The sequence below is a fragment of the Peromyscus californicus genome, unplaced genomic scaffold, assembly GCF_007827085.1.
Source record: "Peromyscus californicus insignis strain IS unplaced genomic scaffold, ASM782708v3 Scaffold_14__1_contigs__length_90479793_seg_2, whole genome shotgun sequence".
Taxonomy (NCBI): Eukaryota; Metazoa; Chordata; class Mammalia; order Rodentia; family Cricetidae; genus Peromyscus; species Peromyscus californicus.
Window position 1 is genome coordinate 12,682,972 of NW_026294436.1, and position 14,161 is coordinate 12,697,132.

A 14,161-nucleotide genomic window follows, 5' to 3' on the forward strand; every position below is an offset into this window, starting at 1 on the left:
ATTTTAGTGGGTAAAGTGACATCATATATGGGTCACAGTTAATGACTTCTTTCTTGCCTGTTTTTTTTTTTTCCTTCCATTTTCAGGTCTGTCTCTTTGTGTGTGCTATGTGCATGTACATGCATGCATGTTTGCATAGGTATGTGGACACCTGTGTGAGGGCATATGTGTGCACCTGTGAGGACCTAAAGTTGACGTCCAGTTCTTGATCCTTGTTAATTAACTCTTCCACCTTATTCACTGAAGCAAGGCCTCTCAGTCAAACCCAGAGCTCACCAATCTGGCTAGTATTACTACCCATGTTTCTCTGGGAACCCCTAGTGTCCACTTGCCAAGGCTGGCACTACAGGTGGGCTCTTTATCCTGTCCATCCAGCATCCACGTGGGTACCAGAGACCTGAACTCTTGGGAGGCAGGCACTTTAACAGCTAAGCCACCTCTGTAGCCACATTGCCTGTGTTTCTTTAACAAACTGAAAACAGGAGACATTGGCAGTGTTGCATCTTGAGAGGACAAGGGATCCTGCATCACAGGTTTGGGAGATGGGCAGGTTAAGTGAAGATCCTGACTGCGTTGACCTGTCTGGGTTGTCAGGAGAAAACCCCATGTGAGGAGTAAGTGCCTAGCACAGAAGCTGGAGTGGAGGAAGCTAGTTTCCCAGCTCCATGGTCTATGTCTAGACCTGCTTGTCTGTACCGGTTAGAACCCATCCATTTTTATTCACACTCTGTCTTTCTTCTTCCAAGTCTGAACTCACTGTCCTACCAGCCTACTTCCACAGCCAGAAAGCCTAGCTTCCTTACCAGGCTCCTTCTCATGGAGGAATTCTGATCTTTTCTCCCATTTGCTGCTACTCATTCAAACAGACCCAGCTGCCGTTTGCTATCTCATTTCAATTTCACAAATCCTGGCTGAAACTACAAAGCGAGCTCTGGATCACAGTCTGGCCCATCCCTTTTCGTCTACCTGGACACTGGGTTTCTTCCCCCTCCCCCTGCTCTTCCTCTTTTTTCTCTTCTTTTTCTTCTTCTTAAAAAAAAAAACTAAACTAAACTAAAATCTCCTTCTTTCAATGGGATGATGATGAAGGATGGTTGGGGCTGAGCAAGCGCATGCAGGAAGCTAACGAAAGGATGTGTAAGCAGGTGATGAGGAGAACAGAGGGCAATGCACTGCAGAAAGAGATTTAGGACACTTCTCCTCCTCCTCTTCCCCAACACCTCTCCCCTGTCTCCCCAGCACCTCTCCCCTGTCTCCCCAACACCTCTCCCCTGTCTCCCCAACGTCTCTCCCCCTCTGTCCTGATGTGCCTCCCCTTCCTCCCCAACACCTCTCCCCTTCCCACCCTGCCTTCTCTCATCTCTTTTGCCGGTTGGCTCTCAGAGCTGTGCCATGTTCAGCCTGTGGGGGGTACAAGGAGCTCCTAGTCAGCTTTCTAGATCCGCAGAGAGCAACTTCCCACCATGTCGCAGAGCGCGCACAGAAAGCTGTGTGCTCCATTTCCATGTTTTAACAAACACATCCTCAGATCATGGGCTAGACTTGTTTGGCAAAACTCAGTGACAGAAACAAACAAACAAACAAACAAACGTGAAGCTTTGTGAAAACATGTAGCTTCCTCACATAGTCAGGCATCTGTTCTCCTTCATAATCAATACTGAACTCAGAACTACACAACTTCAAAACAAGTCTGGCTTGGGTGGCTGGGAGCTCCTCAAAGTCCCAGCTTCCTGTGCAAGTGTTTTTTTTTTTGTTTTTTGTGTTTTTTTTTTTTTTTTTAAATCAGGAAGTGTCTGTTTTTGCTGTTTTTATCCAGCAGTGGTAACAAGGTGATTTGGAATCTGCTCTTGACTCGAGATAGTATTTATTTATTTATTTTGCTCTTTCATCGGATCAATATGTTGCGTTGCCTATTTTATTCCTAGATTTACTGACTGTTCTCAGGAAAGCAAATTCAAAGGGAAGAAACAAGCAGATTGGTTTTTATCTCAAAGCCCTGGCTGAGGTTTGACAGAAGGAATCTTTAGAAATTCACAAAGGACCAGAGTTTCCCAGGCCCTCCCTGCTGACAGATGGCTTTGTTTAGAGGGTTTGTCTTTGGGGGCAGCTGAGTTATGTACTGTCAAGGTCTCCTCCTTCATCAGCCACAGGATACTCGGGTAACCTTGGGCTCATGAACATGTCTGCATGCCCTCGACCATTAACTAATGATCTATTTACCATCTACTCTAGGCAAGAAACAGTGACTACCAATTGTTACTTCTCCGTAGTTTCCTAGAAAATTGGTGTCAGAGTGGGAGGAAACACTTGTAAAATGCAAAATTAAAAAAAAAAATACGTTTAATTTTGTATGTGTTGGGAGGGGTGTGTGCAGGACTGTAGGTGCTGAGGTGGCCAGAAGGGGGTCAAATTCCCCTGCAGCTGGAGTGACGGGCCATTGTGATCTGTCTGATGTGGGTACTCAGAACAGAACTTAGGTCTTAACTGCTGACCATCCATCTCACTGGTCCCATCAGACTCTTGCTTTAAGATATCAGCCCCCCTCATGGGAATTTTTGCTCTGGCTGCTCAGTTTCCTGAGAAAAGAGAAAGCCCAAAAGATTCCCAGGGCTTATTTTTCTTGTTGATAAAGTCTAGCCATCTTGTGATTCCAGGTGTTTGTCAGAGTATAGAAGACTCTGTGATCATGTAAGCCAGAATGAAAGCGTGGGGCATCCAAATGAGTGTCTGGAAGGGGGTGAGCTGAGTACCTCCCTCTTCGGTAGGACCTCCTCACTCCTGGCCATCCACACTGCAGCTCAGTGCTACAGAGGCAGAGGGTGTGCCCCTGTCTGTACACAAAATGAGTTTCAGAGATTTGGGTGTTTGGGATAATTTGTTTTCCCATGTGAAGGTAGGAGGGGCATTGGTTCCGAAAATGCTTTACTGAAATAGATAGAAGCATCATGGATAGAGGTGTGTATATCTTTGGGGACATATATTTATATATTACTTCATCTACATATATATGTCTATGTAAAATGTCTTGTTTTGCCGATTTCAGTTTGTCAGAACTGTAGAAGTGGCTGTGGTTATGTAAGGCAGAACTCAAGCACAGGGCATCCAAATGTCTCATGCACCAAGAGGGGGACTGAGTGGTACTTCTCTATAATAATCTGTCCCTGATTTGGCTTCTCCTGAAATTCGATGCAAACTCATTGTCATGAAATATATTTGTTTAACCAAAGAGAAACAACCCCCATTTGACTTAAGAATGTCACTGGGTCTTCTTCGTTCAGTCATTATTTACAAAACAATACCATTTCACCTAGTGTGGCTATAGCTTATGGGCCCACCCAGAAACAAAAAGACAAAACCAGATTTATGGCCAACATGAGATATTTTCTGGATACACGCGCAACAATGAAAACATTTTGAAAATGAACGGGCATCCACAGGTATAAATACACTGTCGAAAGCATTTAGCGCTCTTTAACATAGCCAAGTCCCCCGAGCTTGAAGCAGCATTAAATTCTCCTTTGCCAGTGGCAAAAAGAAGCCGTCAAGCACAGCACTGAAAAATTGGTACCGTTTCCTGGCCAGTAAGCAACAGAACCAAGGGCTGAATATTTTATGGGTTTTATTTATTTATTTTTGTTCTCATGCTGTTTTTCTCCCCCATCTCTTTTTCTCTCCTGTTCTTGCCTGCCCAGGACTGATCGTGGTGACACTGGCCGTGTGCTGGATGCCAAATCAGGTGCGGCGGATCATGGCTGCAGCCAAACCCAAGGATGAATGGACCAAGCCGTACTTCAGGGCCTACATGATCCTTCTCCCCTTCTCCAACACCTTCTTCTACCTCAGCTCCGTGGTCAACCCTCTCCTCTACAATGTGTCCTCTCAGCAGTTCCGGAAGGTGTTCTGGCAGGTGCTCTGCTGCCGGCTGACTCTGCAGCATGCCAACCAGGAGAAACGCCTGCGTGCCCACTTCAGCTCCGCCAAGGCCAGCACCAGCTCAGCCCGCAGTCCCCTCATCTTCCTAGCCTCCCGGCGGAACTCTCAGAGAAACTCTTCCTCCCGGAGAACTAACAAGGTCTTCTTAAGCACTTTTCAGGCCGAGGCCAGGCCCGGAGAGGCTAAGCCCCAGCCCTTGAGTCCTGAGTCACCACAGACTGACTCAGAGACCAAACCAGCTGATGCCACCACAGAAAATGGTTTACAGGAGCAAGAAGTGTGAATGTCAAGTTCAGAAGCCTTGAGCAGAAACTGGCTCTTCCCTCCCACAAAAGCGAAGTCACCTTCACACAGCAGTTCCCCAATAGACTGTGACTCCTATCAGGGACAGAATGGAAACTCGAGGCTTTGGGAAGGGCAGATGCATATCTCAGTGATTTCTAAGGGCTGATTCTTCCAGGCTGGCCTTGGCGGTGGCTACATGGATTGGGACAGGAAGATCTGGGCTTTCCGTGCTATGCTTTTTCTTCAACTACACACGGAAATTCAGACTGAATTGCTTCAGAGCTTACAAAGTGTTTGTGCATGGCAATCTTGCGTTACTTGAAAGGGAACAAAAGGACCCCTTTGTCTACCCAGAATAAAAGGACACCCAGAAGAGACTCAGGGAGGTGAGAGTGCGGGCCAGACAGATGGTGCAGCAGGGGTTGGCATCTCCTTGAGCTTCAGCAGTGTGCCAAGCAGAGGGCTAAGTTGAAGAGCAGGGCGGTAGTGAGAAGCCCTGGCCTGATGGCCGAGGCAGAACTGCCTCTTTTCTTGGGCCTCGGCCCATTGCAGAGAGGAGTGTTGCAGCAGCTGATACATACGGAGTTCAGTTTCCCAGGGGAGCAGAAGGACTGGTACCCAGCCGAGGCGATGAGACAGGCTGCTGACGACGCACATGACTTCCGGTACATGATCCCTGCAACACAGGCCCAGAGAAGTGGGGTTAGCATGTGCGGCCCGTAGGCCAGCCGTTACTTTGAGCCCAGATCTGAGTGCATAGTTTTTCCTTAACTCATCCCACAGAAAGGGTTCTTGTCCCCTGAGCTAGGAGATGGCTTGGGGTGTAAGAACTCTCAGGCTTGCGCTATGCTGGGAGTCCTTTTGGGTGACTACATGGAGGTCATACAGAATCTACAGTGAATGTGACAGACACGGTTTCGCTTTGGACAAAATTGTTCTGACAGCTATTTTAGTTGCTGTATCCATGAATAAAGAGCTATTGAAATCAAAGTCTCTCTCTGTCTCTGTCTATCTGTCTCTCTGTCTCTCTGTCTCTCTCTCTCTCTCTCCCTCTCTCTCCCTCTCTCTCTCTCTCTCTCTGTATGTGTGTCTGTGCAATGTATATGTATGTGTGTGGGCAGTATCCTCAGACTCCAGCAAAGGGCATTGGATTCCCCTGGAGCTGGAGTTATGGGTGGTTGTGAGCTGCCTTATAGAGGTGTTGGGAGCTAAATTCAAGACTTCCGTAAGAGCAGTGTATGTATACTCTTAACCATCTCTCCCGCCCCCATACCCAGCTTTTTCTATATGGGTTCTGGGCATCAGACTCAGGTCCTCATGCTTCATGGCAAGTGTTTTTACTGACCAAGCCATCACCCCAATGACAAGGCCTATTTTTAAATTAGCTCCTGTGTTATACTAGACAACAAGGTTTTTCTTTCATTTGTTATTGTTCAAACCATCTGTCTCATGCTAGGACCACATACCACATATCTAGATATTATCTCTGCTATTGCCTAATAAGTGGCCAGAGAGAGAGACGGCTTCCAACCATGAGTTTATTAAATCCTAGAATTCTCTGAATACAGAACAAATTTCAAAGGGAGTAATCCCGGTCTCTAACGTAGGAACCCAAATTTTAGGGGTACACTACGTTTAAAGAGCAGGTAGAGGCACTGACAGTGTACTCAGGATAGCCTCGTTCTCCAGGAAGCAGTTTGCCCTCAGGACAAGTTGGCATCAAAGAGCTGGTTGTTGACAACAGACACCATGGGAACAGAAGATTTTGGGGTTGCGGGGGGGGGGGGGGGAGATGGCTCAGTGGGCAAAGTGTTTGCCCTGCAACCATGAGGACCAGAGTTAAGATTCCCCAGAACACATGTTTAAAAGCCAGGTATGGTAACACAGGCTTATCATCCCTGGAGCTTACCGCCCAGCTGGCCGAACCTAACCCAGGCACAGAGAGAGACGCCGACTTAAAGACTAATATGGAGAAGTAGCTGAGGAAGACATTTGATACAGAGCTCTGGCTTCCCCACACGCAAGTGCACAACACACATATGTGCATGTGTACTCACCACGCAGACAAAGAAGCTCTCTGAAAAGACTACAGAGCTCATCTCAAGGAGTGCAGGTGTCTTGTCCAATCCCAGAGGAGCTGTCAGGGCATCCCTGATGATTATAGGATTTTTTTTTTCTTTCAAAGCTGAGGGTTCACTACAGTTAAGCAACCATCATAATAATGATTATAAGACTAGGGATGTGTCACTGTTGACAGATGCCTCAGCAGGCATGAAGCCCTGGATTCTACCCAGCACGTTGGCTGTAGTGGTGCATACCTGTAACCCTAGCACTTGGGAGGCAGAGGCATGGGAATCGGGGGTCCAGTCATCCTCAGCTCCGTTGTGAGTTTGATACCACCTGGGGCTACATAAGCCCTTGTCTCAAAGTATTAACAGTTTTAACAGCTGAGTATGTAAGGGCCTTCCCGGCAGTCAGACACTGGGCAGATGGCTACCATGTGCCAGCTCGTTCAGTTCAGTTTCTAAAGTTTAGATATAGTGTGCCCTGGAAAGTCCTGTGTAGAAAAAGCTTGGTCCCCAGCCTGGTGCTGCTGGTAGGTGAGGTTCAGGAGGAGGTCTCAGGTCACAGCATGTATGTTCTTAAAGGGGACAGTGGCACTCTAGTCTCTCTCTCTCTCTCTCTCTCTCTCTCTCTCTCTCTCTCTCTCTCTCTCTCGGCTGTGGATGAGGGGCCCTATTTCTTCACATGCATCTACCATAATATGCTGTATCACCACAGGTCCCTGACCATGGATTGAGCTTCCAGCCCCCATGCTTGTGTGTGTGTGTGTGTGTGTGTGTGTGTGTGTGTGTGTGTGTGTGTGTACATGTGGAGGCCAGCGATCAACCTCAGATATTGTTTCCCAGGAACCACCCATCTTGCCCAAAGAATTATAAGCATGTACCACCACATATGGATTTGTTTAAAGTATTTGTCCTGGGCATCAAATTCAGGCCCTTTGTGCTTGCATTATGTGCACTTTGCTGCCTGAGAGGTCTCCGCAGCCCCCCTCAAAACTGAACCAATACAAGCCTTTCTTCTCCCCACATTGATTATTTCAAGCATTTTGCTCCAGTGATGAGAAGCTGACTAACATGGCTGGAAGCACTAGGAGGAAGGCCCCCATGACTTTGTGCAGATCCGGAGCCTGAGGGCTGGTTACTGAGGCCTAGTAGCTTGCCCGGGTCCCATCATCAGACTCTCTGCTGTCATCTGCAATAGAACATATTATGGTGGCAAGTGTAGTTTGAATGAGAAATGCCCTCCAGAGGCTCATGTGTTTGAAGTCTTAGTCCCTAGATAGCGGCCCTGTTTGGAAAGGTTTAGAGAGTCTTCTGAAGGTGGAGGCTGGAGGAAGTGGATCACTGGGGATCAGCCTTGAGGTTGGATCGTCTGGTCCCACCTCTTGTCTGCACACTGCTTTCTGACTGCAGGTGCACTGTGGCCAGCTGCGTTACACTCTTGCTATCTCCATGCCTTCTCCCCGATGAGAGACTGTATCCTTCTTAGACTTCAGCGGTAACCAGCCTAGTGTCCTAGCACAGCTATGAATGTGGCCCGACACATTTGTGGATGACAGCGTCACATCACAATGTCATGGACACTCCTACATGTGACAAAGTGAACCTTTCCTTTGGTTGCTTTTTGTTAGGTATCCATCTGGCCACAGCAATGAGCGTAATAACTAATTCAGTAGCCAACTAAGCATGGAGATGAATGAGTTTGCAAGATGTGTTGACTTGGACAATGAGCTTTGGTGTGTGTGTGTATGTGAACCTTCTTCTATAAACAAATGGCTTTGATTTGGGATGGATAAGATGAAATAATGACACCAGACTCAGAAGCCAGGGTCTCAAGTCTGCATGGTGCTTTTTGCTGCTGAGTGATATAATGTCCTCCATCAGAAGCCAGGGACCTTTACCCAGCAATTGCCTGCAGGTGTCTGGGCAAATGTGGTTTTGGTTTGCACCCCTCCTCCAGAAGAATTGCCAGTTTGGGCGTGTAGTGTAGAAATAGTAAAGATTCAAACCACCTGAAACTCTTAAAGGGAGGTTAAGAAGTACTTTCAGCTTTCTCTAAAACATGTAATTTCATGTTACTTTTTTTTTCTGTAACTGCATATTTGTAGGGATTGATTTTCTAGCACTGGTCAGCCATCCTGGAAGTCAGCTGCTCTGGAGATGCAGGGAGAGTGTAGGAATGCTCATATGTAGGAGGCATTGTTTCAGTTCCCAGGCATTCTCTAAAAAGTTTCCATTCACTCTGCCTGTTAGAAAATTAAGTTTTACACGATATATTCCTAGCCTTGATTTTATTTTATTTTATATTTTAATTTTTTCTTCTCCCGTCTATTACATCCTGACTGCAGTTTCCCCTCCCTCCTCTCCTCCTAGCTCCCACCCCCACCTCCCCTCTCCCCCAGATCCACTCCTCCTCCATTCCCCTTCAGAAAAGAGCAGCCCCCCCCCCCCCAGGGATATCCACCAAACATGGGATTGCAATAAGACTAGCCCCATACCTTCATATCAAAGCTGGATGAGGCAACCCAGTAGGAGGAGAAGGGTCCCAAGAACAGGCAAAAGAGTCAGAGGCAGCCCCTGCTCCCCTTGTTAGGAGTCCCACAAGAACACCAAGCTACTTAGCCATAACATATATGCAGATGACCTAGGTCAGACCCATGCAGGCTCCCTGATTGTGGGTTCAGTCTCTGTGAGCCCCTATGTGCCCTGGTTAGTTGATTCTGTGGGTCTATTCTGTGCCAACCTCCATTTTAAAAGTGCTGCCATTCACCAATCCAGCTACTTAAAGGGAAAAAAGCTCATCCTAGTTGAATGATGCAACTAGGCAAATGATGTCTCTGTGTGGCACACACACACAATGGCGTTACATCGCTTGGGCTGACAGGGCTCCCCCAAGAGCCATAGAGCATCTAACAAAAACCTCAGCACCAGGCATTAGGAACCTTCTTTTGAGCTGTTGGTCAAGGGGACTCAAGAGGCTTCCAAAACAGCGTAGGCTATTACTGTTGCCCTTGCTTGTCTCCCCGAGGTTGAAGGTGAGTCTCTATTGTTGAAGACACCACCTACTTCAAACACAGGACTCAGGAGAGTCTAGCTAGAGCTAGCCTGAAAGTCTCCTCCCTAATGACTAGCTTTCATAGTAAAAGAAGGTGCTATGCAAACTCCCTAAAGAGAAAAGCAACCAACAGACCTATTCAGCTGTAAAGTCTGTGAACCACAATGGCTAGTGTGGCAAGATAGTCCTAAAGGTGCAGTAGTGGCACTCATGTCTTGGCAGTAACCAACAACTACCTAGGGCTAGTGAGGTCATGGATCGTAGAGGCATGCTTGGACTGTGGCTTTACTAGGACAGAGTGACACCTAACTGCATCCTCAATACTTAGTCTTAGAATCACAGGTAAGTGTGGCTCTCATCCCTCACCAAAGAAACTTCTCTTTGCAGCAGACAGAGATGATCCAGAAAACCACAACCTGCCAAAATACAGAGAACAGTTGATCATGGGGTACCCAGCTTGAACAGAGGGTGTTCTTCTGGGAAGAGAGGTTAGAAAGATTGTAAGAGGTAGAGGGCCAGAAAGTCTACTGTGAGATCACATCTCCCAGAACAGACAGGGAAGCTGTCCCTGTGATACTGCAATGGATGGCTGCCTTGAACAGGACCTGAACAATGACAATACCAATAGACAAGCTAATGTGGAAAAGAGAAGTCTCAAGGAGCCTCACCCACAAAGAGCTAGAGGCAACTAATGACTGTTAAGAGAGGGAGAATGAGTCTTCAGGGATGAGTCCCCTAATTGGTTATCCAATACCAATGTGACCAGCTGTGGAAAGGTGGAGCTCAATCCCAGTGGACTAAATGGACTAAGCAGGTTATATCAATATATTTTGTGTGTGTGTGTGTGTGTGTGTGTGTGTGTGTGTGTGTGTGTGTGTGTAGAAATAATAATCAAAAAAAAGGGGATATAAGTTTGAGAGGGAACCCCTGGTGAGTATGGGAGGGGCTAGATGGAAAAGACAAAAGACATGGAAAGGGTTTGAGGGAAGAATGGGAAATGGAAAAATGATGTAATAATATTTTAATAAAAATATTTTTAAGGGCTGGAGAGATGGCTCAGAGGTTAAGAGCACTGACTGCTCTTCCAGAGGTCTTGAGCTCAATTCCCAGCAACCACATGGTGGCTCACAACCACCTGTAAAGAGATCTGGTGCCCTCTTCTGACCTGCAGTCATGCATGCTGTATACATAATAAATAAATAAATCTTTTAAAAAATCCTTAAAAAAAATGCTAGCGGGTAAATCAAGTGACATGAGTTCGATCCCAGGGACCCATGTGATAGAAGAAGAGAACCGAGTCCCCAAAGTTGTCCTTTGATCTTAAGAGCTTTTAGGAGGGGACATATAAACATACATACACACACACAGAGTATAAAAAATGGAAAAATACAAAATAAGTAAATAAATATATATATATATATATATATTTTTAAAATCCTAAACATATGTGGTGTGTGTGTATCAGAAATAAAAAGTAAAAAGCAAAACAGTAAACTTCCAAAGGAGGAAGGCAACCAACAGTCCTGCCCATCTGTGACACCCATGAACCACATCGGGACCAGCATGGCATGATAACTCTGAAGGTCCAGTAGGGGCAAGCACACCTTGGTGGCAGCCAGTGGCTCTCTTATTGGACCGAAGACTCACTCAACAAAAGAGAGACTATGCCTGGTACCGAAAACCTAGTCAACTAGTCAGTGCTGGTGAGGTCATTGTTGGAGGAGAGTCTCCAACTACTAATTTACTAAACCAGCACAGTCCTTACAAACGATCTGTAAGCATTAGTTCTGATACCCACAGATAAGTGCAGGCTTCACCCCTCACCAAGGAAACTTCTTTTTGCAACAGAGACCATTGCATAAAACCACAACCAATCAAAACACACAGTTGTGGAGTCCAGTCCCCTTGTATGCATGTACAGGACACTCCCACACCTAAGGAAGAAAGACTGCAAGAGCCAGAGGACCAGAGAATTTACTGTAAAATTGTGTCTCCTAATAATATCAAAAGCTATACCCATAAATTCCCACCAACACGACTGTTCAAACATGATCTGAGCAAGGAAGATATCAATGCCAAACTGGACAGAGCAAAGTCCATGAGGCCTCAGCCTTACACAAAGGTTACACAAAGGGCCATTGGCAGCTGAGGAAAGCTGGGAAGGGGAGAGGTTGGGGAGAGCACACCAACTGGCTGTACAGTGATAAAGGGTCAGTCTTGAAAGCATATATACGGGTAGCATTATAGGAACTGAAGGGGTTAGATTAGGTTTTTTGTTTTGTTTTGTTGCTGTGGTGGTGGGGTTTTTTGTTTTGTTTTTTTTTTTTGGTTTTTCGAGACAGGGTTTCTCTGTGTAGTTTTGGTGCCTTTCCTGGAACTCACTCTGTAGCCCAGGCTGGCCTCGAACTCACAGAGATCCACCTGCCTCTGCCTCCCGAATGCTGAGAATAAAGGCGTGCGCCACCACCACCTGGCCAAGATTTAGGTTTTATGTGTGTGTGTGTGTGTGTGTGTGTGTGTGTGTGTGTGTGTGTGTGTGTGTATGCATATGTGAGTGTGTATGGAATGTATGTATATACATATATGCATGCAATAATAATTAGTGAAGAAGAGGCCGTGAATTTGAAGGAGAGAAGGGAGGGGCTTGTGGGAGGTTATGGAGGGAAGAAAGGGAAGGGAGAAATGTAACTAAATATAAACTCAAAAAAATAAATAAATTTAATTTTGAAATATTATTTAAAGTAAAAAGGGGTGTCTGGGAAGTGGGTAACATGCTTGCCATGCAAGGATGAGGGCCGGGCTTAACTCCTCACACCCACGTACAAGCCAGATGCTGCAGCAGAACACATCTGTAAGCCCAGAGCTGGGTGTGCTGAGTGAAGAGAGGCAAAGCCCTGGAGCTCAACAGCCATACAGTCTAGCGCAGTCAGTGAACCCCATGCTCAATGAGAGACCCTGTCTAAAAAATAGAGAAAAAGACAAAATAAATAAAATAAAAAGAAGGTAAAGAGCCACTGAGGGACATACCTGACCTCCACACATGTATACACATTCGTGCACCTGCATTCACACATGTATACACACATGAATACAAGTAAACACTACATGCACACGCGCGCGCGCACACACACACACACACACACACACACACACACACACACACACACAAATAACTATAATGATTAAGTTTCCTTAATGTATAAAATGGTCCAAGCACTTAGTAAGAAATAAATAAGTAGTTCCTTGTCTGAAAAGTGGAGCTAGTGGATGATGGACAGTTCACAGACGAGACAAGAAGGCCTGGGCACAAATGCTGTGGTACTCATCCTCTCCACCCCGAAGAGATGTGCAAATTAAAACTTCAGTGAGCTACAAGTCCTGCTTAGCACATGGGCAAAGTTCACAGGGCTTATTAGCGCCGGTTTCCTGGGCTCTGCGAGCAGGTTCTCCTCACTGCACTGGTTCAGAGGGCAGACAGGTGTAAATGCCATGAATACAAGGTGGCAGCAGCCATCAACACCAGGAACGTGCACACTCCTTGACCCCGTGATCCCACTTGATGAACCTGTCTGCCATCTGCAGAAACGCAAACTGTCCATACCTGAGGTCAGTCATCAAGGGGTGTCTCTAGTATCGAGGGTGGACAACTGCTCTGTCTGTCACCAGGGAGCTGCTAAGCAGCCTGCATCTCATCAGCACAGAGAGAATTCTCCCAAGCATCAAATGAGGAAACAGCCGAGAGACATTTTGTTGTAAAGTGAAATAGAGTCGGACATTTCCTTCCTCGCTCCTCGCTTTTCTTTTTCTTCTCCTTTTTAAGATTTAATGAAGGAACGTTTGCTTCTTTCTGTTTCCCTGTTTCCTCTCTGTGGCTGTGATAAAACACTAACCAAAAGCAGCTTGGGGGAGGGAAGGGTTTATCTGGCGTATGTGTCCAGATCACAATCCATTATTGAAGGAAGTCAGGGCAGGAGTTCAAGGCAGGAATCTGGAGGCAGGAACTGAAGCAAAGGCCATGGGGGAGCACTGCTTACTGGCCTTCTCTCCATGGCTTGCTCAGCTTGGTTTTTCATATGACCTAGGACCACTTGTGTAGGGGTTGGCACCACCCACAGTGGGCTGGCTGGGCCTTCCCACATCTATCCTTCATCAAGAAAATGCAGACTTGCCTACAGGCCAGTCTGATAGGGGCATTTTCTTACTTGAGATTCCTTCTTTTCAGATGACTCTAGCTTGTGTCGGGGTGACAAAAAACCCAGTCAGCACATCCTATAGTACAGATATGTTTGAAGAACTTTACAGTACGAGTTCATTTATGTAATTGTTGTAATGACCTCAACACAATTTTCTAAGACATGGAAGCTGACACAGGCATCAGTGAAGTCATTTATACAGGTGACATGTGGTTAGAGCTAGGATTTGAACCCAGGAAATGTGATTTACAAACTATACTCTTAACCATTCTTCATACTGCCTGCCATGTTCACATGTGTGTATTTCGGGGGTTGTGGAGAGAATGAAGCTTATATACAGATACACATCATTTTACAAGCATAAAATCTCTCTGGAAGAATACACAGCAAAGAGGTAATATTAGCCGTCTCTGAGGAGAGATGCTGCATAGTCACAGGGGTAGAAAAACAAATGAGACCCTTTTTGTAACCATTTGCAATCAAAAGGGAAGAGAATGAAGTACCGTTCTGAAATGACCTTTGAAAATAACAGCCCCAATGAGCAATTTTTATCAAATAGCTTCCCCCTTTCAGTGCCGCAACAACCAGGCTCTTCCTACATGTCTGCTAGGGGATCCTGGGAGTGAGCACAT

The 14,161-nt window shown here is 46.2% G+C and overlaps 2 protein-coding genes across 3 annotated transcripts in view; one reads left to right on the plus strand and one right to left on the minus strand.

Annotated features, from left to right (window-relative positions):
* The first annotated feature begins 1,779 nt into the window (after window positions 1-1,779).
* On the plus strand, window positions 1,780-4,319 carry LOC128109625 (G-protein coupled receptor 39-like). Its single transcript, XM_052736783.1, has one exon. The coding sequence runs from the start codon at window positions 3,725-3,727 to the stop codon at window positions 4,214-4,216; it is 492 nt and encodes a 163-aa protein (XP_052592743.1). The 5' UTR covers window positions 1,780-3,724; the 3' UTR covers window positions 4,217-4,319.
* Window positions 4,320-4,433: 114 nt separating this feature from the next.
* The window catches only part of Lypd1 (LY6/PLAUR domain containing 1), a 44,601-nt gene continuing 34,873 nt past the window's right edge, over window positions 4,434-14,161 (minus strand). For both annotated transcript variants that reach the window (XM_052736781.1, XM_052736782.1), the window contains one exon: window positions 4,434-4,894. In XM_052736781.1, the coding sequence (XP_052592741.1) occupies window positions 4,659-4,894 (236 nt within the window). In that variant the 3' untranslated portion in view covers window positions 4,434-4,658. The remainder of the gene's footprint in view (window positions 4,895-14,161) is intronic.